The sequence below is a fragment of the Amblyraja radiata genome, chromosome 2, assembly GCF_010909765.2.
Source record: "Amblyraja radiata isolate CabotCenter1 chromosome 2, sAmbRad1.1.pri, whole genome shotgun sequence".
NCBI lineage: Eukaryota > Metazoa > Chordata > Chondrichthyes > Rajiformes > Rajidae > Amblyraja > Amblyraja radiata.
In genome coordinates, this window is record NC_045957.1 from 63,983,258 (window position 1) to 64,010,923 (window position 27,666).

Consider the following 27,666-nt stretch of genomic DNA (forward strand, 5'->3'; position numbering starts at 1 on the left):
TGCTTCTCCTCCGTTAAAAGAAATACAACACGACAACCAATACACATATGTACAGTTAATAGTAAAATAATAACACATTTTTAAAAGAGTTTAAAAGAATTTAGCGGTATTCCTCGAAGTTACTTCTTGCTTCCCAGTGTTCACTATTGGAGTTAAGCTCTTTTATCGCACATGGGTAGAAACTATTTTTTAGTCTAGTGCGAGCCTGCAGAGACCTGAATCGCCTCCCAGAGGGTAGCAGAGTAAAAAGGTGGTTGGCAGGGTGGGATGTGTCCTTCTTGATATTTATGGCCCTGCGCAAGCATCGGGCCTTGTATATGTCATCCAAGGAGGGCAGGTTAGCGTTTGTAATGCGCTGCGCAGTTTTTATAATTCCCTGCAGCGCCCTCCTCTCAGCCACAGTACAGCTGGCAAACCACACCAGGATTCCATAGGTGAGGATACTTTCCACGGCGCATCGATTGAAGGACAGCAGCAGTGGCTGTGAGACGTTAGCTCTCCGTAGAGACCTCAGGAAATACAGCCGCTGATGAGACTTCTTCAAGAGAGTGACGGTGTTCATTTGCCATCTGAGGTCCTGGGAGATGTTTATTCTCAGGAACTTAAAGTCGTTGACTCTCTCCACCATGTCTCCTTTGATGTATAAGGGAGCAGGTTCCTCTCTCCTCTTCCTCCTGAAGTCAACGACAAGTTCTTTTGTCTTTGATGGGTTTAGTACCAGGTTGTTTTTGGTACACCAGACGGTCAGTTTTTGGACTTCATCCCTGTAGGCAGACTCGTCATCGTTGTTTATCAGTCCCACCACAGTCGTGTCGTCCGCAAACTTGATGATCCTGTTTGTACTGTGTGTTGGTATACAGTCGTAAGTGTATATTGTATACAAGATGGGACTCAGCACACAACCTTGTGGCGCACCTGTGCTAAGCGTCAGGACTGGGGAGTAATTGGACCCCATCCTGACAGTCTGTGGGCTGTCTGTTTAAAAAGTCCTTAATCCATCCACATGTGTTTGCATTAACGCCTAGATCAGACAGTTTGTCCACCATTCTGAGGATTGGCTAATGGAGTTTAATGCCGATACATGCGCATTTTGGGAAGTCAAACCTGGCAGGACATTCACAGTGACTGGCAAGTCCCTGGGTGGTGTTAGGTTTGAGCAGTACACGGACACAGTTCTCTGAAAATAACTATAAATCTTAAACATGATTATTTTATCCAACCAATATATTCAGTTACATAGCATGGAATAGCCAAATGGAAGAAATGTCAGTGACATTATTACCTTCATCTTTCAGCACATATTTATTTTGCATTGATATTGTTTGATTTAATTCAAAAACATAAATGATAACTACAAAACTTCAGTTACAGAGCAAATAGTGATTAAATCCCTTCGAATACAATTACTTTTACCATTTAGTGATCATTATATACTACTACACTTAAGCTGATTTGACTTTCGATGATAAACTGAACTTGAAAAATGGCCACAAGGTGGTAGAATACTATATTATTTAGAAGAACAAATATTTTTCCTCACCTGTGCAATAAATCAACACAAAAAGCGAGGAGTTGTAAGTGGGGAAATTACATAAATCAGTTCATGGTGAACTAAACATTGATACCTTATAATCTATACCTTAATGGGCATATGACAGAGCAAATTAATATTGTGCTGTAAAATTCAGAATAGTTCACCATTTAAATATTGGTAAAATTTGATGAAAAAGGATACCCGGCATTTAACAATTAAAGTTCCACACTACTTGGACTTGTTCTTCAGCTGGAGATTGGTTTCCCTTCTTTATCTTCTGCAGAATTTTCCTTTGACGGGAAGATAAGGTTAAATAGTAACCCTCATCCATATTCAAATAATATATACACACACACACACACACACACACACACACACACACACACACACACACGTGTCTAGATATAGATGTGTATAGATATATCTATATAATTAAAACTCAAATCTTGATCACTTCCTGTTTGCACTGCATAGTGATTTTAGAAACAAACGCTACCACTTACGGCTGTGATTTGTGGCCATCTTACTCGGAGTCCTCCTCCACTGCGCAGGACAATCGGTGAAAAATAAAAGACTTATTAATGTTTTTTAAATGTTGAGATTCTCTCTCCTGTCAATCATGCCATGAAAGCCACGCCCCTTCTGGTGGAAGGGGGGAGGGACTATAAAACCCGGAAGTGTGGACTGCCTCAGTCTCTGCAAGTTGGGGAAGCGAGAGGTCACACCTCTCAGTCTGAGCTGTGAATAACACTGAACCCATGTCTACTAAACTTAGTGGTTTTACTGACCTGTGAGTGCCCTTAATGTGGTCTGAAAATGTAATTTGAAAATGCAAAAGTGGTTGGTGGTTTGAAAATGCAAAAGTGATGGTTGGTGATTTGAAAATGCAAAAGTGATGGTTGGTGGTTTGAAGTGGCAGGAAACTGCACTTGTATTTGGTGGCCTTGCACCCTGCTTGAAGTGGCAGGAAACTGCACTTGAATTTAGTGGCCTTGCGCCCTGCTTGAAGTGGTATGAAACGGCACTTGAATTTGGTGGCTTGGCACCCAGCTTGTAGTGGTATGAAACTGCACTTGAATTTGGTGGCCTTGCTTCCTGCTTGGGGTGGTATGAAACTGCACCTGAATTTGGGGGCCTTGCACCCTGCTTGAGAGGCCCGGGAGCCGTGACAGAGGGAGGAGCGACCTCCGTGTGGTGAGTTAAAAAACCCATCGCGGGGCTTGTCTCAACAGAGGCCCGGGAGCCGTGACAGAGGGAGGAGCGACCTCCGTGTGGTGAGATAAAAACCCATCGCGGGGCTTGTCTCAACAGAGGCCCGGGAGCCGTGACAGAGGGAGGAGCGACCTCCGTGTGGTGAGTTAAAAACCCATCGCGGGGCTTGTCTCAACAGAGGCCCGGGAGCCGTGACAGACGGAGGAGCGACCTCCGTGTGGTGAGATAAAAACCCATCGCGGGGCTTGTCTCAACAGAGGCCCGGGAGCCGTGACAGAGGGAGGAGCGACCTCCGTGTGGTGAGTTAAAAACCCATCGCGGGGCTTGTCTCAACAGAGGCCCGGGAGCCGTGACAGAGGGACGAGCGACCAAAATCTGCAACGTTCCATTCGCAGATCTCACTTCCAGAGAAGGAGTCTGGTGGAAGCCTCTGATTGGTCAAACGGACTAGAGGAAGCAGCTGATTGGCTTGTATCCCGGGTAAGGCTTTATTGTATTCGGTTAAGGGGGAGAATGAGGGCCAGGGCAGTTTACTGTTCTGGATGTCAGATGTGGGAGGTCATGGAGTCTGAGTGCCCTCCAGATGTCCACATCTGCGCCAGGTGCGTCGAGATGGGGCTCCTAAGGGACCGTGTTAGGAACCTGGAACAGCAACTTGATGACCTCTGTCTGCTCGGGGAGAGCGAGGAGGTCATAGATAGGAGTTACAGGGAGGTGGTCACTCCAAGACGACGGGAGACAGAAAACTGGGTCACAGTTAGGAAGGGCAACGGGCAGAGGCAGGGACTGGTGAGTACCCCGGTGGCTGTACACCTTGAAAATAAGTACTCATGTTTGAGTAAAGGTGGGGGAGACAGCCTACCTGGGGGCAGTGACAGCGGCCGGGCCTCTGGCATAAAGACCGGTCTTGTTGCTCAGAAGGGTAAGGAAAAGAAGAGGAGGGCAATTGTAATAGGGGACTCTATAGTCAGGGGGTCGGATAGGCGATTCGGTGGACGCAGACAGGAGACCCGGATGGTAGTTTGCCTCCCTGGTGCCAGGGTCAGGGATGTGTCTGAACGTGTCCAAGAAATCCTGAAATGGGAGGGAGAGGAGCCTGAGGTTGTGGTACATATAGGTACCAACGACATAGGTAAAAAAAGAGAAGAGGTCCTGAAAGAAGAATTTAGGGAGTTAGGTAGAGAGTTAAGGAGAAGGACTGCAAAGGTAACAATCTCAGGATTACTGCCTGTGCCACGCGACAGTGAGAGTAGGAATGGAGCGAGGTGGAGGATAAATGAGTGGATGAGGGACTGGTGCAGTGGGTATGGATTCAAGTTTCTAGATCATTGGGACCTCTTTTGGGGAAGGTGTGACCTGTACAGAAAGGACGGGTTGCACTTGAACTCGAGGGGGACCAATATCCTGGCGGGGAGATTTGCAAAGGCTACTGGGGAGACTTTAAACTAGTATGGTTGGGGGGAGGAACTCAAATTGGGAAAGCTAGCAGTCAGTGTGTGAGGCAGGAGGCAGAGAATGGTAGCACTCTGACCCAAAATGTAGGGGAGAGAGAAGAAAAAGATAATAAACAGAGAATAAGAGAGGGTGGGTTTCTTAAATGTGTATATTTTAATGCTAGGAGCATTGTAAGAAAGGTGGATGAACTTAGAGCCTGGATTGACACCTGGAAGTATGATGTTGTGGCGATCAGTGAAACATGGTTGCAGGAGGGCTGTGATTGGAAACTAAATATTCCAGGATTTCGTTGCTTCAGGTGTGATAGAATTGGAGGGGCAAGAGGTGGAGGTGTTGCATTGCTTATCAGGGAAGATATTACAGCAGTGCTTTGGCAGGATAGATTAGAGGGCTCGTCTAGGGAGGCTATTTGGGTGGAACTGAGAAATGGGTAGCAACACTTATAGGGGTGTATTATAGACCGCCAAATGGGGAGCGAGAATTGGAAGAGCAAATATGTAAGGAGATTGCAGATATTAGTAGTAAGCACAAGGTAGTGATTGTGGGAGATTTCAATTTTCCACACATAGACTGGGAAACACATTCTGTAAATGGGCTGGATGGGTTGGAGTTTGTAAAATGTGTGCAGGATAGTTTTTTGCAGCAATACATAGAAGTACCTACTAGAGAAGGAGCGGTGCTGGACCTCCTGTTAGGAAATGAGACGGGTCAGGTGGCAGAGGTATGCGTTGGGGAACAGTTCGGGACCAGTGATCACAATACCATTAGTTTCAATATAATTATGGAGAGGGTCAGAACCGGACCTAGGGTTGTGATTTTTGATTGGAGAAAGGCTAACTTTGAGGAGATGCGAAAGGATTTAAAAGGAGTAAATTGGGACATTTTGTTTTATGGGAAAGATGTGGAAGAGAAATGGAGTACATTTAAAGGTGAAACTTTAAGAGTACAGAATCTTTATGTCCCTGTTCGGTTGAAAGGAAATAGTAAAAATCGGAAAGAGCCATGATTTTCAAGGGAAACTGGACACTTGGTTCGGAAAAAGAGGGAGATCTACAATAATTATAGGCAGCATGGAGTAAATGAGGTGCTTGAGGAGTATAAGGAATGTAAAAAGAAACTTAAGAAATAAATTAGAAAAGCTAAAAGAAGATATGAGGTTGCTTTGGCAAGTAAGGTGAAAGTAAACCCAAAGGGTTTCTACAGCTATATTAATAGCAAAAGGATAACGAGGGATAAAATTGGTCCATTAGAGAGTCAGAGTGGACAGCTATCTGCAGAGCCAAAAGAGATGGGGGAGATATTGAACAATTTCTTTTCTTCGGTATTCACCAAGGAGAAGGATATTGAATTATGTGAGGTAAGGGAAACAAGTAGAGTAGCTATGGAAACTATGAGATTCAAAGAAGAGGAAGTACTGACACTTTTGAGAAATATAAAAGTGGATGTCTCCAGGTCCGGGCAGGCTATTCCCTAGGACATTGAGGGAAGTTAGTGTAGAAATAGCAGGGGCTATGACAGAAATATTTCAAATGTCATTAGAAACGGGAATAGTGCCGGAGGATTGGCGTACTGCGCATGTTGTTCCATTGTTTAAAAAGGGGTCTAAGAGTAAACCTAGCAATTATAGACCTGTTAGTTTGACGTCAGTGGTGGGCAAATTAATGGAAAGGATACTTAGAGATAATATATATAAGCATCTGGATAAACAGGGTCTGATTAGGAACAGTCAACATGGATTTGTGCCTGGAAGGTCATGTTTGACTAATCTTCTTGAACTTTTTGAAGAGGTTACTCGGGAAATTGATGAGGGTAAAGCAGTGGATGTTGTATATATGGACTTCAGTAAGGCCTTTGACAAGGTTCCTCATGGAAGGTTGGTTAAGAAGGTTCAATGGTTGGGTATTAATGGTGGAGTAGCAAGATGGATTAAACAGTGGCTGAATGGGAGATGCCAGAGAGTAATGGTGGATGGTTGTTTGTCAGGTTGGAGGCCAGTGACTAGTGGGGTGCCACAGGGATCTGTGTTGGGTCCACTGTTGTTTGTCATGTACCTCAATGATCTGGATGATGGTGTGGTGAATTGGATTAGTAAGTATGCAGATGATACTAAGATAGGTGGGGTTGTGGATAATGAAGTAGATTTTCAAAGTCTACAGAGAGATTTATGCCAGTTGGAAGAGTGGGCTGAAAGATGGCAGATGGAGTTTAATGTTGATAAGTGTGAGGTGCTACATCTTGGCAGGACAAATCAAAATAGGACGTACATGGTAAATGGTAGGGAATTGAAGAATGCAGGTGAATAGAGGGATCTGGGAATAACTGTGCACAGTTCCCTGAAAGTGGAATCTCATGTAGATAGGGTGGAAAAGAAAGCTGTTGGTGTGCTGGCCTTTATAAATCAGAGCATTGAGTATAGAAGTTGGAATGTAATGTTAAAATTGTACAAGGCATTGGTGAGGCCAATTCTGGAGTATGGGGTACAATTTTGGTCGCCTAATTATAGGAAGGATGTCAACAAAATAGAGAGAGTACAGAGGAGATTTACTAGAATGTTGCCTGGGTTTCAGCAACTAAGTTACAGAGAAAGGTTGAACAAGTTAGGGCTTTATTCTTTGGAGCGCAGAAGGTTAAGGGGGGACTTGATAGAGGTCTTTAAAATGATGAGAGGGATAGACAGAGTTGACGTGTATAGGCTTTTCCCACTGAGAGTAGGGAAGATTCAAACAAGGGGACATGACTTGAGAATTAAGGGACAGAAGTTTAGGGGTAACATGAGGGGGAACTTCTTTACTCAGAGAGTGGTGGCTGTGTGGAATGAGCTTCCAGGGAAGGTGGTGGAGGCAGGTTCATTTTTATCATTTAAAAATAAATTGGATAGTTATATGGACGGGAAAGGAATGGAGGGTTATGGTCTGAGCGCAGGTATATGGGACTAGGGGAGAATACGTGTTCGGCACGGACTAGAAGGGTCGAGATGGCCTGTTTCCGTGCTGTAATTGTTATATGGTTATATGGTTATATGGTTGAGGTGGTATGAAACTGCATTTGAATTTGTTGGCCTTGCACCCTGCTTGAAGTGGCATGAAACTGCATTTGAATTTGCTAGCCTTGCACCCTGCTTGAAATGGAATGAAACGGCATTTAAATTTGGTGCTGTGCACCCTGCTTGAAGTGGTATGAAACTACACCTGAATTTGGTGGCCTTGCACCCTGCTTGAAATGGTATGAAACTGCACTTGAATTTGGTGGCCTTGCAACCTGCTTGAAATGGACTGAAACTGCACTTGAATTTGGTGGCCTTGCACCCTGCTTGAAGTGGTATGAAACGGCACTTGAATTTGGTGGCCTTGCACCTAGCTTGAAGTGGCATGAAACTGCACTTGAAAATGGTGGCCTAGCATCCTGCTTGATGTGGCATGAAACTGCACTTGAATTTGGTGGCCTTGCACCCTGCTTGAAATGGCATGAAACTGCACTTGAATTTGGTGGTGTTGCACCCGGCTTGAAATGGCATGAAAAGGCATTTGAATTTGGTGGCCTTGCACCCTGCTTGAAATGGCATGAAATTGCATTTGAATTTGGTGCCGTGCACCCTGCTTGAAATGGCATGAAACTGTATTTGGTGGCCTTGCACCCTGCTTGAAATGGAATTTCAAGGAATGGCCATGAGTCAACTGCCAGCCCACCAGCCGCGAGTGAGCTGCCAGCCCAATAATCCATTCGGTCCACAATGTCCATACTAGCCCTCTGCAAACCAGTCCCTTCAGCCCATAACAGCTCCAGAAAGCCCTCCTACTGGCTACCAATATTGGAATTGGTGGAGAGGTGGAATATTGCGTTGGGAGACCAACCCTCCCGTGTGAGCATGGGACCAGATGGGTCCCACTTAGTCCAGTAGATATTGTGTGTGTGTGTGTGTGTGTGTGTGTGTGTGTGTGTGTGTGTGTGTGTGTGTGTGTGTGTGTGTGTGTGTGTGTGTGTGTGTGTGTGTGTGTGTGTGTGTGTGTGTGTGTGTGTGTGTGTGTGTGTGTGTGTGTGTGTGTGTGTGTGTGTGTGTGCGCACCCTTACCAGGCTTCCTTGGAGATTACATGGTGTGTTGTGGTTCTTTGAAAGCCATTGAATGTGGTCGAGATAGTGACAGAGTAAGCTCCTCTGTTTTGGATGAGCAGCCATTCTCCAATCTGCAGTTCAGGCAGCTTCCATTGATCAGTGATGCAATCCCATGCATCACAGGTAGGTCCCCAAACCTTTGTGTTAAACAGTTGTTGGTCAGGGCAGAGTTTCTGTAGGAGATAAATATTAGGTAAATTTTATTAACTTTGCTTCACTAAACATTGTGTCCTTGGGCAATTAGCAAACACCTAATGCTACCACTTTTTTCCTTTCTTACTATTAACGTGTTTCAGCTCTTATTCCTTAGTTAAAATAGTTTGTTATTCAATAGCTTTCAAAAGATAAATGCAGTCAATGGAGATAGTTCAGTCCCTATCCAGACAACCACTTCTACCATTCTGGTTTAGTTTATTGTTATTGCCATGTGTACCAAGTTACAGTGAAAGGTTTTTGTTTGCATGCTACCCAGTCAAAAAAAGACCATACATCTCTGGAGAACTGCTTATGCATTTCAGGCGAAAGTTTTGGTGGACACTTACCTCTGGAACTAAGCTTTGGACAACTCTGTTGTGGTAAATCTGGAGCCAAATAGTCTGAGGGAAATCCAAACTGGCCTTTATCGCACACATCATTGGAGGATAATTACTGCTTGTATACAGCAACAGTATGGAGACACAAGAGACTGCAGATACTGGAATCTTGAGCAAAATTCAATCTGCTGGAGTAACTCAACAGATTAGACAGCAGCGGTAGATGGAATGGATAGACAATGTTTTGGGTCAGGAAGTCTGAGAATCCATTCACTGCACAGCTGCTGCCTGACTTGCTGACTTCCTCTAGCACTTAACAGTATGTTCCTTCACTTTGCTAATGATAAGATGGTAATCAGCAGGAATGGATGAAGCGTGCCTACAAAAATGCTTAACAGCAACATTATTATATATTTTCACATATATAAATCCATACCTTAAATAGTATTGGTTTTGATAGATAATATGGCAATTCACAGTAATCAAAAGACCCATGCAGACCTTCGTTTAAATAGTACATTATGGTTTTTACAGTCCTCTGTTTATCTAGAAAATAAAATTAAAAGTGTATAAGATCCATGCACTGAATTTCAAAATGTGTCACTGCAATGCTGAGAGATAAAAATAAAGAGTCAAGAGGATTTGTTTGGCATTTTTTTTTAAATTGACTATCCTATACCATACAGCGGTAGAGTTGCTGCTTACAATGCCATAGACCTGGGTTTGATCCTGACTATGGGTGCTGTCTGTACAGAGTTCAATGATGTCCCTGTGACTGTGTGGGTTTCCTCCAGATGCTCATTTCCTCCTACGCTCCAAAGACACAGGTTTGTAGGTTAATTGTCTTCAGTAGAAATTGTAAGATTTAGAGTGTGTAGGATAGTGTTAGTGTATAGGGGGTTATCGCTGGTCAGCGTGGACCCGATGGGCGTGTCTCCACGCTGTACCTCTAAAGTCTAAAGTGTGCAACAGAACCAGTTGCGGGCTTTTTATGAGTTTGAATTGTAAACATAAAGTATTACAATTTATGTTTGTGCTCCTAGAGGGAAGCTTGTATGTCAAGGAAAACAAGTGACGCTGTGTTTGTGGTTACAAGTGTACAATTTCCAGTATGGGCTGTCAGCCAAGAAGACTGCATGGAAGGCCAGTAGAAGAACAATATTCATCAGTCCACTATTGTTTGGTGAGGCCTGTGGCCCATATCATGCAGTTTTCATGCCTGCACCAAAATTCCTCAAGTGGCATTAGAGTCTGGACAGTGATGAGAGAACCCTGTTTTACTCAAGAAGCTGGGCTGAGATCACCTACAGTAGTTTAACATAGATGAAGTAGTAAACAAAAATCTCCAGGCTTTAAATGATAATTCTTTCTTTTTGCTTGCGCAAAACACAAAGATTTCCCTGTCATGGCTCCTTTTAGGGGTGTTAATCATTGGAATAAATTCAAGTTCAAGAGAGTTTATTGTCATGTGTCCCTGATAGGACAATGACATTCTTGCTTTGCTTCAGCATAACAGAACATAATAGGCATTGACTACAAAACACATGAATAAATAAACTGATAAAGTGCAAATAACAGATAATGGGTTATTAATGTTCAGAGTTTTGTCCGAGCCAGGTTTAATAGCCTGATGGCTGTGGGGAAGTAGCTATTCCTGAACCTGGTCGTTGCAGCCTTCAGGCTCCTGTACCTTCTACCTGAAGGTAGCAGGGAGATGAGTGTGTGGCCAGGATGGTGTGGGTCTTTGATGATACTGCCAGCCTTTTTGAGGCAGCGACTGCGATAAATTCCCTCGATGGAAGGAAGGTCAGAGCCGATGATGGACTGGGCAGTGTTTACTACTTTTTGTAGTCTCTTCCTCTCCAGGGCGCTCAAGTTGCCGAACCAAGCCACAATGCAACCGGTCAGCATGCTCTCTACTGTGCACCTGTAGATGTTAGAGAGAGTCCTCCTTGACAAACCGACAAACTGTCAAACCGACAATCTACACCTATCAGATAATATAAAGTGACAGCATTGGCCTATTGAATAATTCAATGGTGGCAGAATTTACCATCGGAGTCAGTTGAAGCTCTATGAATAATCTTTCTACCAATGATATTCACAGCCAGTGTGAATGATGATGTTGCGTAATAACGGCCTGGTTCAGCAATTATCTTGACTCCACTTGCTGCAGGGAAGTGATGGTCCAGTGCAGGATTGATTACTGCTGTAATCTGCAACAAGGAAATTAATTAGACATTAAATTGAAGATGGCCAGCATTTTATATAGTTCTAAATTATTTTGTACAGAAGTCCCGCGGCCGAATCCGAGCTCCGCGAACGGGCCGGTTCAAACTCCGCGGCCCGGAGCGGACGAAGCTGCCACCCTCCTGTCCAGCGGACGAAGCTGTTGTTGTGGGAGCTCCGGAGAATCGGTCACAAACCGGGGACCTGCAAGCTCCTGATGTTGACGTCCACTGGGCCAGCGGCCAAAGCCTCTGAGGCTCCGAAGTTGGGCCACCGCCGCAGCGCCAACACAGGCCCGAAGTCGGCCGGCCTCGCGATGGTGAGTCCTGGCTCTGCCTCCGGAACCCCAAGGTCGGTCCCAGTTGGAGGCCGCCAGCTCCGCGATTAGGACTCACGCAGACGGAGATACGACAGAGAATATGTTGCATTCCCCGGAAGGAAGAGACTAAAATAAGTTTCCCCCGCCCCCCACACATACACAATTAAAAATAAACTAAAACATACATCCAACAAGACAAAAGAAAACAAAAGAAAAAGACAGACGGACTGCAGGCGAGCCGCAGCTTCTTGGGCAGCGCCGCCACTTGTGTTCTCCAAAGAAATTTCCATCTAACGGTTCTGCTCCTTTAAATAATGCAGGCACAAAGCAACTAATAAGTGAGTTCGGTATTCCGATTGCGCATGCCCAGGTCATAGGTCATTCGCGATAAACAGCTGAGCTGCTGCATGTACACAGACCTGCGTTTCATCCGTAGTCAGGATCGAACCCGGGTCTTTGGCGCTGCAAGCGCTGTTGAATTGCTACTGGAGTTAGATAATGTAGAACAAGTGCGAATGGGTGATCTCACTACCGTACCCGTCCCCTCCCGAGTGTCCCATCCCTGTCCGGGGGCGGGCGGAGATGTCCGGGGTGATGGGACACCGGTCCAGAGCAGTGGCTTACAGCCATCGCTAACTCCAGCTCAAATCTGCTCCAACTCCCGAGGAATCCGGTCCCCGACGGGCTGGGGACCATCAGCTGCATCTCTCGCCTTATCCGTGGCTGTCAGTTAACCCCCTCGGTGCCGGCGAATGCCGAACACCAGTCATCGACAGGGATACACACAAAATGCTGCAGAAACGTCACCTATTCCTTTTCTCCAAAGATGCTGCCTGTCCCGCTGAGTTGCTACAGCACGTTGAGTCTACCTTCGGTGTAAACCAGCATCTTCATGCTGAACGACGCCTGTCCACGGGTAAAGGTGAGACTGGTGCTGGGGGTGCCGGCGCTGCTGCTCTGGGCCCGCGGGGAGGGAGAGGAGCAGGACCCGGGGCAAGGACTAGGCTGCAGCCTTGGCCTCCCCCTCCCTCGGCTCCAGGCCGCTCGGCCCGTCCGCCCTACAACAGCCTCCGCCTTGTACAACTTCATCGTCGGCGTGGAGAAAACGGGGCCAGCGGTGCTTTACATTGAGATCATTACAGATAGATAAGGTAGTGAAAAAGGGACACAAGTACTCTCTTTCATTAGCCTGGGTACAGAATATAAGAACTTGGTGGTTATGGTACAAATTTATGGTACAAGGTTATGATTAGTACGGATTCCAGGGGGTTATGGGCCAAAGGCAGAAGAATGGGTTTGAGGGGGAAAGATAAACCAGCCATGACCGAATGACAGAGTAGACTTGATGGTCCAATTGGCCTAATTCTGCTCCTATAACTAATGAACATCATAAACAGTGGTAGACCACAACTGGAGCACTGGAACAGGATGCAACTGAACTTGAGAGGCTGCAGATAATATTCACCATAATGTGGAAAGGCCGTATAGGTTGGGTTTTATTTAATGTTCATCCCTTTCAAGCATTATATAAAATATTAACCTATTGATGCACATTAGTATCTGTATATAGAATTGACAATAAACAACAATAAAAGCTGGCCCCTAAAACAGAAAATTGAAGACAATCCAACTAATCCTTAAGAATATTGTAGAAAATGGTTTTAAGGGCAAATTAGGCCATTCAGCCCATCAAGTATACTCCGCCATTCAATCATATAACCATAACCATATAACAATTACAGCACGGAAACAGGCCATCTCGGCCCTACAAGTCCGTGCCGAACAACTTTTTTCCCTTAGTCCCACCTGCCTGCACTCATACCATAACCCTCCATTCCCTTCTCATCCATATGCCTAAACAAATTTATTTTTAAATGATACCAACGAACCTGCCTCCACCACTTCCACTGGAAGCTCATTCCACACCGCTACCACTCTCTGAGTAAAGAAGTTCCCCCTCATGTTACCCCTAAACTTCTGTCCCTTAATTCTGAAGTCATGTCCTCTTGTTTGAATCTTCCATTTTCTCAAAGGGAAAAGCTGATCCACATCAACTCTGTCTATCCCTCTCATCATTTTAAAGACCTCTATCATGTCCCCCCTTAACCTTCTGCGCTCCAGAGAATAAAGACCTAACTTATTCAACCTTTCTCTGTAACTTAGTTGTTGAAACCCAGGCAACATTCTAGTAAATCTCCTCTGTACTCTCTCTATTTTGTTGACATCCTTCCTATAATTGGGCGACCAAAATTGTACACCATACTCCAGATTTGGTCTCACCAATGCCTTGTACAATTTTAACATTACATCCCAGCTTCTATACTCAATGCTCTGATTTATAAAGGCTGGCATACCAAAAGCTTTCTTTACCACCCTATCTATATGAGATTCCACCTTCAAGGAACTATGCACGGTTATTCCCAGATCCCTCTGTTCAACTGTATTCTTCAATTCCCTACCATTTACCATGTACGTCCTATTTTGATTTGTCCTGCCAAGGTGTAGCACCTCACATTTATCAGCATTAAACTCCATCTGCCATCTTTCAGCCCATTCTTCCAAATGGCCCAAATCACTCTGTAGACTTTGGAAATCCTCTTCATTATCCACAACACCCCCTATCTTGGTATCATCTGCATACTTACTAATCCAATTTACCACACCTTCATCCAGATCATTGATGTACATGACAAACAACAAAGGACCCAACACCGATCCCTGAGGCACCCCACTAGTCACCTGCCTCCAACCCGACAAACAACCATCCACCATTACCCTCTGGCTTCTCCCATTCAGCCACTGTTGAATCCATCTTGCTACTCCTGCATTTATACCCAACAGTTGAACCTTCTTAACCAACCTTCCATGAGGAACCTTGTCAAAGGCCTTACTAAAGTCCATATAGACAACATCCACTGCTTTACCCTCGTCAATTTCCCTAGTAACCTCTTCAAAAAATTCCAGATGATTTGTCAAACATGACCTTCCAGGCACAAATCCATGCTGACTGTTCCTAATCAGACCCTGTTTATCCAGATGCTTATATATATTATCTCTAAGTATCTTTTCCATTAATTTGCCCACCACTGAAGTCAAAGTAACAGGCCTATAATTGCTAGGTTTACTCTTAGAACCCTTTTTAAACAATGGAACAACATGCGCAGTACGCCAATCCTCGGGGACTATTCCCGTTTCTAATGACATTTGAAATATTTCTGTCATAGCCCCGGCTATTTCTACACTAACTTCCCTCAATGTCCTAGGGAATATCCTGTCAGGACCTGGAGACGTATCCACTTTTATATTTTTCAAAAGTGTCAGTACTTCTTTTACTTTGAAACTCATAGTATCCATAGCTACTCTACTAGTTTCCCTTACCTCACATAATTCAATATCCTTCTCCTTGGTGAATACCGAAGAAAAGAAATTGTTCAATATCTCCCCCATCTCTTTTGGCTCTGCAGATAGCTGTCCACTCCGTCTCTCCAATGGACCAATTTTATCCCTCGTTATCCTTTTGCTATTAATATAGCTGTAGAAACCCTTTGGATTTACTTTCACCTTACTTGCCAAAGCAGCCTCATGTCTTCTTTTAGCTTTTCTAATTTCTTTCTTAAGATTCTTTTTACATTCCTTATACTCCTCAAGCACGTCATTTACTTCATGCTGCCTATAATTATTGTAGATCTCCCTCTTTTTCCGAACAAGATGTCCAATTTCCCTTGAAAAGCAGGGCTCTTTCCACTTTTTACTGTTTCCTTTCAACTGAACAGGAACATAAAGATTCTGTACTCTTAAAATTTCCCCTTTAAATGTCCTCCATTTCTCTTCTACATCCTTCCCATAAAAAAAAATGTCCCAGTTCACTCCTTTTAAATCATTTCGCATCTCATCAAAGTTAGCCTTTCTCCAATCAAAAATCTCAACCCTAGGTCCAGTTCTGACCCTCTCCATAATTATATTGAAACTAATGGTATTGTGATCACTGGACCTGAACAGTTCCCCAACGCATACCTCCGCCACCTGTCCCGTCTCATTTCCTAACATGAGGTCCAACACTGCCCCTCCTCTAGTAGGTACCTCTATGTATTGCTGCAAAAAACTATCCTGCACACATTTTACAAACTCCAAGCCATCCAGCCCATTTACCGAATGTGTTTCCCAGTCTACGTGTGGAAAGTTGAAATCTCCCACAATCACTACTTTGTGCTTACTACTAATATCTGCTATCTCCTTACATATTTGCTCTTCCAATTCCCGATCCCCATTTGGTGGTCTATAATACACCCCTATAAGTGTTGCTACCCCTTTCCCACTTCTCAGTTCCACCCAAATAGCCTCCCTAGATGAGCCCTCCAATCTATCCTGCCAAAGCACTGCTGTAATATCTTCCCTGACTAGTAATGCAACACCTCCACCTCTTGCCCCTCCAATTCACACCTGAAGCAACGAAATCCTGGAATATTTAGTTTCCAATCACAGCCCTTCTGCAACCATGTTTCACTGATCGCCACAACATCATACTTCCAGGTGTCTATCCAGATTCTTAGCTCATCCACCTTTCTTACAATGCTCCTAGCATTAAAATATGCACATTTATGAAACCCCCCGCCTCTTATTCTCTGTTTATTTCCTTTTTTTTCTTTCTCCTCTTGTGCCCGAGTGCTTCCTTTTTCTGCTTCCTGCCTCCCATTCTGTCTACTAGCTTTCTCTATTTGAGTCCCTCGCCCCAACCATTCTAGTTTAAAGTCTCCCCAGTAGCCTTTGCGAATTTCCCCGCCAGGATATTGGTCCCCCTCAGGTTCAAGTGCAAACCATCCTTTCTGTACAGGTCCCACCTTCCCCAAAAGAAGTCCCAATGATCCAGAAACTTGAATCCCTGCCCTCTGCACCAGTCTTTCAGCCACGCATTTATCCTCCACCTCGCTCCATTCCTACTCCCACTGACGCGTGGCACAGGCAGTAATCCTGAGATTGTTACCTTTTTGGTCCTTTTCCTTAACTCTCCTCCCAACTCCCTAAATCCTCCCTTCAGGACCTCTTCCCTTTTTTTACCTATGTCATTGGTACCTATATGTACCACAACCTCGGGCTCCTCTCCCTCTGATTTCAGGATATCTTGGACGCGTTGAGACACATCCGAGACCCTGGCACCAGGGAGGCAGACCACCATCCTGGTCTCCCTGAGCAGACAGAGGTCATCGAGTTGCTGCTCCAGGTTCCTAACACGGTCCCTTAGGAGCCCCATCTCGACGCACCTGGCGCTCATACTCCATGACCTCCCACATCTGACATCCAGAACAGTAAACTGCCCTGGCCCTCATTCTCCCCGTTATCCGAATACAAAAAAGCCTTACCCGGGATACAAGCCAATCAGCTGCTTCCTCTAGTCCGTTCGACCAATCAGAGGCTTCCACCAGACTCCTTCTCTGGAAGTGAGATGGAACGTTGCAGATTTGGGTAACTCACAGCTCCAGGTAACTCCTCCTCGCACCAACGGCTCCCCGGGCCTCTGTAGAAGCAAGCCCCGCGCTGTTTTTATACTCACAGCTCCAGGTAACTCCTCCTCGCACCAACAGCTCCCCGGGCCTCTGTAGAAGCAAGCCCCGCGCTGTTTTTATACTCACAGCTCCAGGTAACTCCTCCTCGCACCAACGGCTCCCCGGGCCTCTCATGGCTGATCTATCTCTCCCTCCTAACCCCCTTCTCCCCATAACCTCTGGCACCTGTACTAATTCAGAATCTATCTCTGCCTTAAAAATATCCACTGACTTGGCCTCCACACCCTGCTGTGGCAAAGAATTCCACCGATTCACCACCCTCTGACTAAAGAAATTTCTCGTCATCTTCTTCCTAAAAGAATAACCTTTAATTCTGAGGCTATGACCTCTAGTTCTAGACTCTCCCACTGATGGAAACATCCTCTCCACATCCACTCTATCCAAATTTGTAACTATTCTGTGTTTCAATGAGGTCCCACCTCATTCTTCTAAACTCCAGCGGGTACAGGCCCAGTGCCGACAAACGCTCATCATAGGGTAACCTACTCATTCCTGGGATCATTCTTGTAAACTTCCTCTTGACCCTCTCCAGAGCCAGCACATCCTTCCTCAGATATGGTGCCCAAAATTGCTCACAATATTCCAAATGCAGCCTGACCAGCACCTTTTAGAGCCTCAGCATTACATCCCTGTATTCGTATACAAGCCTTCTTGAAATAAATGCTAGCATTGAGTTCACTTTCTTTACTACCGATTCAACTTGCAGATTAACTTTTTGATGATCCTGCACCAGCACTCCCAAGCCCTTTTACACCTCCAATTTCTGGATTCTCTCCCCATTTAGAAAATAGTCTACGCCTTTATGCCTACTACCAAAATGCATGACTCCACACTTAAATATATATTATTTAACACTACAATCAAGGAAACCCAGCAAAATAATCAAAAACCTACCTGTTCCTTTTCAGATTTCCCAGAACTCCCATCCCTATATTTTATAGATAAGATGCACAGTGTGGGCACACCATTATGAATGTTAATTGATCCTCAACTGAGATTTTAATACATGACATGTACCTTCTCAAATGTTATTTTGTCATTGTCCATGCCTGGGAAACCACCACCAATATCAAGCAGATTCATGTTAAATCCAAGGCTCGTCTATGGACAGGGGGGAAAAAGGTTCAGTGTATACATAATATTCAATCTAACAGAACTGTTGCCTCATTATCAGCAAGTTCCTTGCATGGAAATCTTAGCTTTTTTTTTGCTCGGTCATGCATTAATATAAAAGCTTCTTTAGTTCACTGAAGCCATCAAATGAAATCTTAAGATTTAGGGTTTAGTATGTCGGCATGTAGCATTAATCACATTACAACCGGCCTATATATTTTAGTTGAAACATTATTGAAAGAACTATTTCTTTCCCCAGAAAAAGCCTGGGCACAAATTGCCCAACGTGGAATAAGAGAAATATATGTGGAATAAGAGAAATAGGCAGCAAATATCAACCATGCAGATTAGAGCAACGTAACAATGTAACAATTGTTATAATAAATATGAATGGTCAATATTTTAACAAAAACAAAAAGTAAACAAACCCCAATTTCAAAGACTCGACGTGAATCTGCTATGGCTTGAGCAAATACCTGCGGATTCATACAGCCACTCCCAACATGGAAACTGTTTAAAGAAGAAATATAAAAGTATAAATATGCCTCTGAAAGACATTTATCCAGTTCTTTCACCTGCCAGCTCAGCACTTTGTTACAAAGAGGACACATTCAAAACATACAGAATAGTGAAAGGCTTGGATAGAGTGGATATGGAGAGGATGTTTCCAATAGTGGGCGAGTCCAGCACTAGAGATCATATCCTCAGAATTAAAGGATGTTCTTTTAGGAAGGAGATGAAGAGAAATGTATTTAGTCAGAGGGTGGTGAATTTGTGGAATTCTTTGCCACGGAAGGCTGAGGATATTTTTAAGATAGATTCTTGATTAGTACAGGTGTCAGAGGTTATGGGGAGAAGGCAGATGAATGGGGTTAGGAGGGAGAGATAGATCAGCAATAATTGAATAGCAGATTACTCTTGATGGGCCGATTGGTCTAATTCTACTCTTATCACATATGACCCTATGCCGTTGAAACACTGTAGACACAAAATGCTGGGTAGCGGGGCAGGCAGCATCTCTGGAGAGAAGATGTGGGTGGCGTTTCGGATCGAGACCCTTCTTCAGACTGAGAGTCAGGGGAGAGGGAAACTAGAGATATGGAGCTGGAGAACGGGAGGAATCACAGTGGGTGAGCAACGAGAGAGGGTATTGCAGAACTCTCATCGGAGAGAGGAGGAGAACTTCTTCAAAGTAGGCATATGTTGAGGATATTTTGCAGGGGAGCAGACAAAATGTGTAGGAAGGAACAAAACATTACTCATTATATTTCTAAAGCAGAGAATGATGATGCAACTAGGCACATTGATTCGGGTTTCACCCTTAAATAAACATGGTTCAGCCAAAAGTACTCTTTTTACTAATATACCATGATATATTAGTAAATAAATCAAATTTATAACAGTTACAAACTGGTATTCAGAAGGCAAATGCTTTATACCTGACACCAATGATGTCTACACTCAAGGTTTTAGCACATTCCATCAGCTGTCTGCATTCATTTAAAGTTGCCCCAAACTTCACACTCAGGGGAATACACGACAAAGCATCATTTGTGACAATGCGAAGAACCATCCTGTGAGGGCAGCAACATTAGTTAGAGAGGTGTCAATATTGCAAAATAAGAGAGTTGACCCCTTCGGTTTGTGCCCTTTGCCCTTTGTCCTCATCTGCTGGACTCTGAATTTCTCCCAGCCCTCTGGTAGGCTGCTTTTTCTGGCTAATTTGTATGCTTCATCTTTTGTTTTGATACTATCCCACTACCTTCCCTGATTTATTTTTTTTGCCAAACTGGGATGAACAATTGCTGTAGTTCATCCATGCAGTCTTTAAATGCCTAAAAGTGGAAATTCGCATTTTCCTGATGGACCACTGGAGAAGTACGCAGATACATACGTAAAGGCACCCGACAGGAAAGAAAAGCCTTTTAATTGAATGTGTAGGAAGGAACTGCAGATGCTGGTTTACACCAAAGATAGACACAAAATGCTAGAATAACTCAAGAAGGGTCTCGACCCGAAACATCACCTATTCCTTTTCTCCAGAGATGCTGCCTGACCCAGTTACTCCAGCATTTTGCATCTATCCTCTTAATTGAATGATAGTAATTCCATAGAATTTATTGCCAAATGACATGATAAAAAAATATTTATGCAAGGAAATGAAAGATAACTAACAACATTCAGATTTTAAATACATAACTAGCATGTCATATAAAAGAAGCAGAGTATCTTCTACTCTTCCTAATCCATTAGAATACTCCAATTTACAATTAGTGCATTTCACTTAATGGTGCCACATGGAATAAATTTGTAATCGAGATTTATCCATTGTGCTTTTTTGATTAAAAAAATCATACTGTCCATGTTCTTAAGGCAATAATGTAAATTTGGGAAATGCCAAGATGCAACTGCATGAGCCACATCCTTCTGAAAAAACTGTGTGGGGAATACAGTATGAAATTCTCAGATACGACAGTATTAAGTAACATTGGATCATTAATAAAACAAATATTGCCACGTGAAAATGGCGGTGTTTGGAGAAATAATCAGAAAAATGGCAGGAATTAAAGAGTTCAAAGAATGTATGCAGAGCAAGGCAGCAAGGCAAAGTGGTGTAGAAAAGGAATTTGACATAATGGAACTCGAAAGAGTTCTACCATCAATGCTGCCGTATTAAGAGGGGAAGATATGCAGGAAATAGAGTTGAAGAACCGAGAAATAGTCTGGAGTGTCAAGCTTGAAGGTCAAACCTTGGAGGATATGAAATTCAATGAAGATTCAATGAAAATCAATGAAGATTTTGAATTTAACCCACTCCAGACAGACAGGTTCAGACAATATTGAAAGCAAATGCAGACTGCAAACAATTACTCTGAAATTGTCATTTTCAATCCAACAACTGATTTAAGAAAGTTAAGAGATAATTTTCATTTACTTAGCTGTGGGATGGATCCGTGCAACTTTGGAAATTTCATCCTTATTATCGAATGTCATCATCTGGATCCCATGGGCGGCAGCAAATTTAACATGAGATATCTCCTTGCAGGTGTTTGCATAAATAATTCTCTCTGGGAGGACCCCAAGATCTTGCACCAATGCAATCTCATTCTGGTTGCAATAGAAAAGAGAGTTTGCTGTGAGACCACGTTTACTTTATTTTTTCACGTTCATTCTCCACATGCAGTATAGTCAGGAAGCACAGTGTGACAGATCCTGGGGAAACCATCAATCAGGCATTATAGTGTTAAAAATAGACAGTGGTGCACACAATCTCTGAATCCCACCTAATGCAAAGCCTCAGCCCCAGCTCATTATAAACTGTCACGACCTAAGGGCCGGTACGCCTGGCGTCACGACCAGGTTCTTAAACCCATTGCAGAAGCCATCAGCACGGGAATCAGCAGCTGCAGACGAGCACGGCCCACCACCACCTTCGTGAAGGCCAGAGCGCAGTGGCCAAGAACCACGGCAGCCAGGAATCCGTCAGGAATCCTGGCGACTGCGCAGGACTGGCAGCTTTCTGTAGACCTGGTGAAACAGCTGAAGTTCCCACAGCACATTGCCATGACCACCCTGAGGCCAGATATCCTCCTGGTCTCAGAGGCCACCAAAAACATTGTCTTGTTGGAACTGACAGTGCCTTGGGAGGACCATCTGGAGGAGGCCCACGAGAGGAAGATGGCCAAGTATGAAGAGCTGGTCATAGACTGCCATAAGTAGGTATGTTACAAAACTTACCTTCAGCGGCGCTGCAGTTCTGCCACTGGCCGTGTGCGCGATTTTGGCGCCTTTGAGGGGGGGGGGGGGCGGGGTTAAAATGCGGTTTTCACCTACCTGTCCTGGATTATATTTTCTTGTAGTGCAAGCTTCTGCTGAATAATTGTTCCGACGGGCGTTTTGTGAATTTGTTTTTTTAAATCGCCCGACAAGTTCAGCGCTGGAGGAATTTAAAAATCAGCTTCTAAAGTTGTCAACGCTGACAATGGGGACGAATTTCACGTACGGACAGGTAAAAGAAAGCCGTTTATTTTATGTATAAAAGTGCTCCTTAAGATGCCTTTAATTCACTTTTTACGTTGTGAAACGGTGATTTTTTCCCCCATACTACCGGCAGTATTTTTCCTGCCGATATGAGATTTAAATTCACCGCAACCGCAATGTTCCAAACGATCCCGTTCCAGAAAAACCCACTCGCAAGATGATTTAAATGGCCATTAATTTACAGGTATTAAACACAAAATTCATTCCATTTGGCCTATAAATCCATGACAATGATTCATTTTAAAATCATGTTATATTGTGAATTCTTCTGTGTATGTTATATGAAAATGGCCATAACTTTTTTAATACTGAAGATATGAAAGTGAATTAGGTGCCAAATTAAACTACTTTTTATGCAGACTTGATTTTTAAAATCTCAACATTTTGTAACATTGCTACCATAAGCCGGGCTGGAAGGCAAGGTGCATGCCCATCGAGGGTGGCTGCAGAGATTTTGCAGGGCATTCGCTCTACAAAGTTTTGAGTGCACTGGGCATCAACGGAATGGAGAGAAGAGCCATCAAGAACACCACAGAGGCAGTGAAGAAGCCTCGAGATGGCTCTGGATCAAGAGAGAAGATCAATGGGGAGGAGCGAATGCCACTTGAACACAAGTCGTGGTCTGATCAACCACGGCTGGGTCACGTGGGTGAGGGTGTCTGATGTTGAAAGACCCGAAACACCCAATGACCCCAGGTTACATCACTGATGATGTGTTCAGGAGCATCAATAGATGTATTTGTATCAATGCGCAGGTCACCACATCATAACAAGGATATGGAGGAACTGGGACTGGAATTTGGAAACCGTCAGCACATAAGCCAGCATTTCTGGAATGAGAAGGAATGTGTCAGGTCATTGTTCTTCATCAGAACAGGCAAAGTAAGATTTCTGTGGATGATACCAGAAATGGAATGGATTATCCATCAGAAAAAGTTGAACAGACTGTATCCCTTTACTCTTGAGGTAAAGTGATGGAAGGATAATCCAACATAGATCTTCAGAATAATAAAATGAACGTGAAAAGAATGCTTACATCCAAAGAAAAGCATAACTGCAGGTCAGTGAGACAAGATGGTTTGTGACCCGGGGGTGCCTCCCTCAGCCAACCTTGAGGGCACAGAAGGTAAGAACCCGCTTCCTCTTACTGACCCTTTGTTGTTGCATCCACTGATGATGACTCCCTTCACTCTGCTCACCCGTCCTTGCGGGCAAACGGGCGCCGGGCTCGGCAGCATCCCTCTCCAGGTGGGTTTCCCCGGTTCCACGGTGGGTGATCCAGGCCTGCTACCAGGGGATAGCCACGTCACGACAGTCTTTGGCTGCTTATAACTACAGCTCTCCAGTTCCTTGTGAATCTGTTCTGCATCCTCTCTAGCTTAACCATGTCTTTCCTACATGACGGCAATCAGAACTGTGCATGATACTCTTAAGTGTAATCTGATCATTTTTTTTCTTACAATTGAACCTTACATCCCAATTCTTCTAATCAATGCCACGGCTGATTATGGCAAGTGTGCCATACACCTTTTTCACCATCCTGTTTACCTGTGTCGGGCAGTTCCAGGATTTGGACCCAATGATGATGACAGAATGGAGATATATTTCCAAGCCAGGACAGTGGGTGACTTTGTCCATTTCCTTTGTACACCAACAGCAAACTGCTAAATGCTAAATCATTTCCATTATTTCCATTGTCACATATATTAACACTTATTAAAAAAAAGAAAGAGATAGAGCTCACAGATATTAATTTTGGGAGCTACGAGACATGCTGTTATTCCATATCCTACCTTACTGGCACAGTCAAAGCCGGTCCCTAACTGAGCAAGAGTCCAAACCACCGGTTTGTTGTCATTGCATTTCACAGCATAGAAAGGCTTGACTCGAGGCAGCGCCTTCTGCCACTGCAGGTGTTGGTTTATAATTTCACCAAGGTCAGCAACGTAGAAGGCATCTGTGTCATCCTGAAACAAATGTCATGGTGACCATCCACATTTCTACAATATTCTACTTTCTCGATTTCCTACAATAATTGCTCTTTGTTAAATGTAATAAATTAAGCACTGAGCAAAACATTCGAATGTTGTGCTATTCAGCATCATCATGTTTTTGCTAGAAATATTCCCGATGTTTCTTTGATGGCTCAGATGATGAATTTTTTTTTGAAGATGAAACGGAGCCATGCTTATCGGAAATCTATACAAAGAATGCACCTTATCATTACCTGCTTTATGTACCAACATTCCCTGCAGACAGAACTGAGCATTTGGGACTTTAAATGCAATACACCACCACAGCAAAATAAATACTGAAAGCAATGTGGAGCGCAACATACCTGGGCATGGAAAAATTAATGTTGATGGTTGAATCAATGGCTGAACAAAAAGGATGGTGCTCAAGACCCCTATTTATGCCAACACCAACAAAATATTGCTCAACTACTGCCCAACTGCATGAAGCTGACATTATAAATACTTTAGAACTATTGCTTGTATATTGTTTTATATGGCTGGGCGGGGGGGGGGGGGGGGGGGGGGGGAGAATACTTTGCTTGATTGCAATCAAGGCACAAACTAGCCTAAATGGAAGTTGGAGAGTAGGAAGGAACTGCAGACGCTGGTTTAAGCCGAAGATAGAAATAAAAAGTTGCAGTAACTCAGTGGATCAGCCAACATCTCTGGGGAGAAGGAATGGGTGACATTACAGATCAAGATCCTTCTTCAGACGGAGTGCTGGGATTGAATAGAAGTTAGCTGAGAATAAGTATATTTCACAGGAGGATACTCTGGCAATTTAATACACTGAAATGGCATCCAAAAGAAGTGCTAATCACAGGTACTATAAAACATGCTGCGGAGATGGTAGCATAGTCGGTCCAGTTTATTTCCCATTTCATGGCAGCAAGGGTACGGAGTGTGAAACAATACAATGCCCATAAAAGAATGTGGGTAAACACTTAAACTACAATATGGTTCCAAAATGCAAATACTTTTGATTATCCAAGATTTATCTTTATAATTACAGGCAAGGGGAGCTGGGAAGCAGAGTGGAATTGACTTAAGATAATAGCACTGCTAACGGTGTCCAGTAAAGTGAGCATTGAGTTGTTGAGTTGCTGCCTTACAGCACCAGATACAGCTGTCTGTATGTAACCATATAACCATATAACAATTACAGCACGGAAACAGGCCATCTCGACCCTTCTAGTCTGTGCCGAACACATAATCTCCCCTAGTCCCATATACCTGCGCTCAGACCATAACCCTCCATTCCTTTCCCATCCATATAACTATCCAATTTATTTTTAAATGATAAAAACGAACCTGCCTCCACCACCTTCACTGGAAGCTCATTCCACACAGCTACCACTCTCTGAGTAAAGAAGTTCCCCCTCATGTTACCCCTAAACTTCAGTCCCTTAATTCTCAAGTCAATGTAGTTTGTACATTCTCCCTATGACCAGTGGTTTTCTCCGGGTGTTCCGGTTTCCTACCACATCTCAAAGATGTGCGAGTTTATAGATTTATTGGCTTCTGTAAAAATTGTCCCTGGTGTTAAGGATAAAACTAGTGTTTGAGTGATTGCGGGTCAGCATGGACTCTGTGGTCCAAAGGGTCTGTTTCAACACTCTAGACTAAACTGAACGTTTATTGGTCTTTACTTTGAAAACTAATAACTAGAGTTATGTATCAAGCACAAGCCAATGTGAATATATAAAATTTGTATGTAAGAAATCTTACCATTGGATACAATGGCTAGCCTATATAAATGCTGAATGCTTACAGGGAAAGGGAAGTATTAGTTTGAAAACAAAATATGTCAAATTACCGATGATCACGCAGTATCATTTGTATAATGTTATTGGTATTTTCAGAAACACTTTAGAGTCAACATAGTGGTAACCTCACAAACTGTAATATCTGACAATTTCAAGGGTTCCGTTATGAAAAAGCCTCCTCATGTTGTTGGTATCATCCAACGAATTGCATAAAAACTTATCTTAACTGATAGCACAAACATTTGTAATAGAGTTGTAACAACTGAGATGAATAACCTGCCTATTTCTAACTTTATTATGCACAAACAAGCCCCAGCACTGTACATCAAGGCCCCACCCTTGGAAAGATGACAGTGGGGCAGGTGCAACTTTTGAAAGCTTTTAAAGAAAACGGCACTGCCCACACACTACTAATTTGTAGTGTCTGAAGAAGGGTTTTGACCCGAAACATTGCCTATTTCCTTCGCTCCATAGATGCTGCCTCACCCGCTGAGTTTCTCCAGCATTTTTGTCTAGCTTCGATTATCCAGCATCTGCAGTTCCTTCTTAAACATAAATAATTTGTAGAGGGCAGGTTTGATATGCAATTGTCTATCGGAATTGTATCAGCGCCTTCACGTTTCATAGGATTATGACTACTATAGAGCCAGACTGTTTCTGTGGGAAGCCTTTGCCAGTTAGATTGAAATTGAGAACAATCAGGAAAATGTTCCAGAACAAGGGGTTCACAGTTTAAGGATAAGGGGGAAATCTTTTAGGACCGAGATGAGGAAAACATTTTTCACACAGAGAGTGGTGAATCTGTGGAATTCTCTGCCACAGAAGGTAGTTGAGGCCAGTTCATTGGCTTTATTTAAGAGGGAGTTAGATGTGGCCCTTGTGGCTAAAGGGATCAGGGGGTATGGAGAGAAGGCAGGTACAGGATACTGAGTTGGATGATCAGCCATGATCATATTGAATGGCGGTGCTGGCTCGAAGGGCCGAATGGCCTACTCCTGCAGCTATTTTCTATGTTTCTATGTGAAAGATCATGAAACTGTTGACTTCCATTTCAGGGATGTTCCCATTATGACCATATCCATAATGTCAAAACAACCAAAGAAGACATATTTTCTATTTTGCACATATATTGATGTCTTGATAAATGAATCACAATAGAAGCAAATCACAGAAATATTTGATATGATATTAATGATATTGAATTAATGAGGGATTACTTTGACCAACTAGATGTTCATTTACCTTCATGTTATCATCATTCCTTCATGATTATTATAACTTCAAACATTTAATGATTCATTTTCACATATAGTGTCGATTAATATTATCAGAAGACAGTTATCTTTAAAATATTTACATTTTGATTATGTTTGTTATGAGTTTACTGCTGGCATCACATCGTTATGTTGACACTTACTGTGGGTTTTTTCTCATTGATCTTCTGGGCAATGACATCCTGAGCAATGACACCTTCCTCCAGAATGACAAAGTCAATCTCATTTAGACAGCTTTCCATTTCCACGACTTGCAAAGGGCTTGGTGGTTTTCCAAAATTCGACAACCTTAATTTAAAAGAATGTCCAAGAATATTAGCAGTATCACAATAAAGATTATGAGGATGAATTCCAAGCCAGGAACTTTGCTTTCTACACAGAGCTTCAGATTAAAAAACAATAAAATATTATAATAACCGTCAAACAGTAGAAATAACTACTTCTTATCAGAATACATGACATGACAACACATTAGCAAAACATTATTCAATAAGAAAAACTTG

At 43.4% G+C, this 27,666-nt stretch overlaps 1 protein-coding gene across 1 annotated transcript; it reads right to left on the reverse strand.

Annotated features, from left to right (window-relative positions):
* Positions 1–1,209: 1,209 nt before the first annotated feature.
* LOC116985067 (ornithine decarboxylase 1-like) lies at positions 1,210–27,405 on the reverse strand. The gene is made up of 10 exons (XM_033039452.1): positions 27,307–27,405; positions 23,902–24,075; positions 21,003–21,175; positions 19,507–19,641; positions 18,496–18,577; positions 17,972–18,055; positions 10,899–11,061; positions 9,282–9,391; positions 8,271–8,485; positions 1,210–1,824 (listed from the first exon to the last, which is right to left on the reverse strand). The coding sequence occupies exons 1-10, from the start codon at positions 27,403–27,405 to the stop codon at positions 1,743–1,745; spliced, it is 1,317 nt and encodes a 438-aa protein (XP_032895343.1). The 3' UTR covers positions 1,210–1,742.
* Positions 27,406–27,666: the final 261 nt, after the last annotated feature.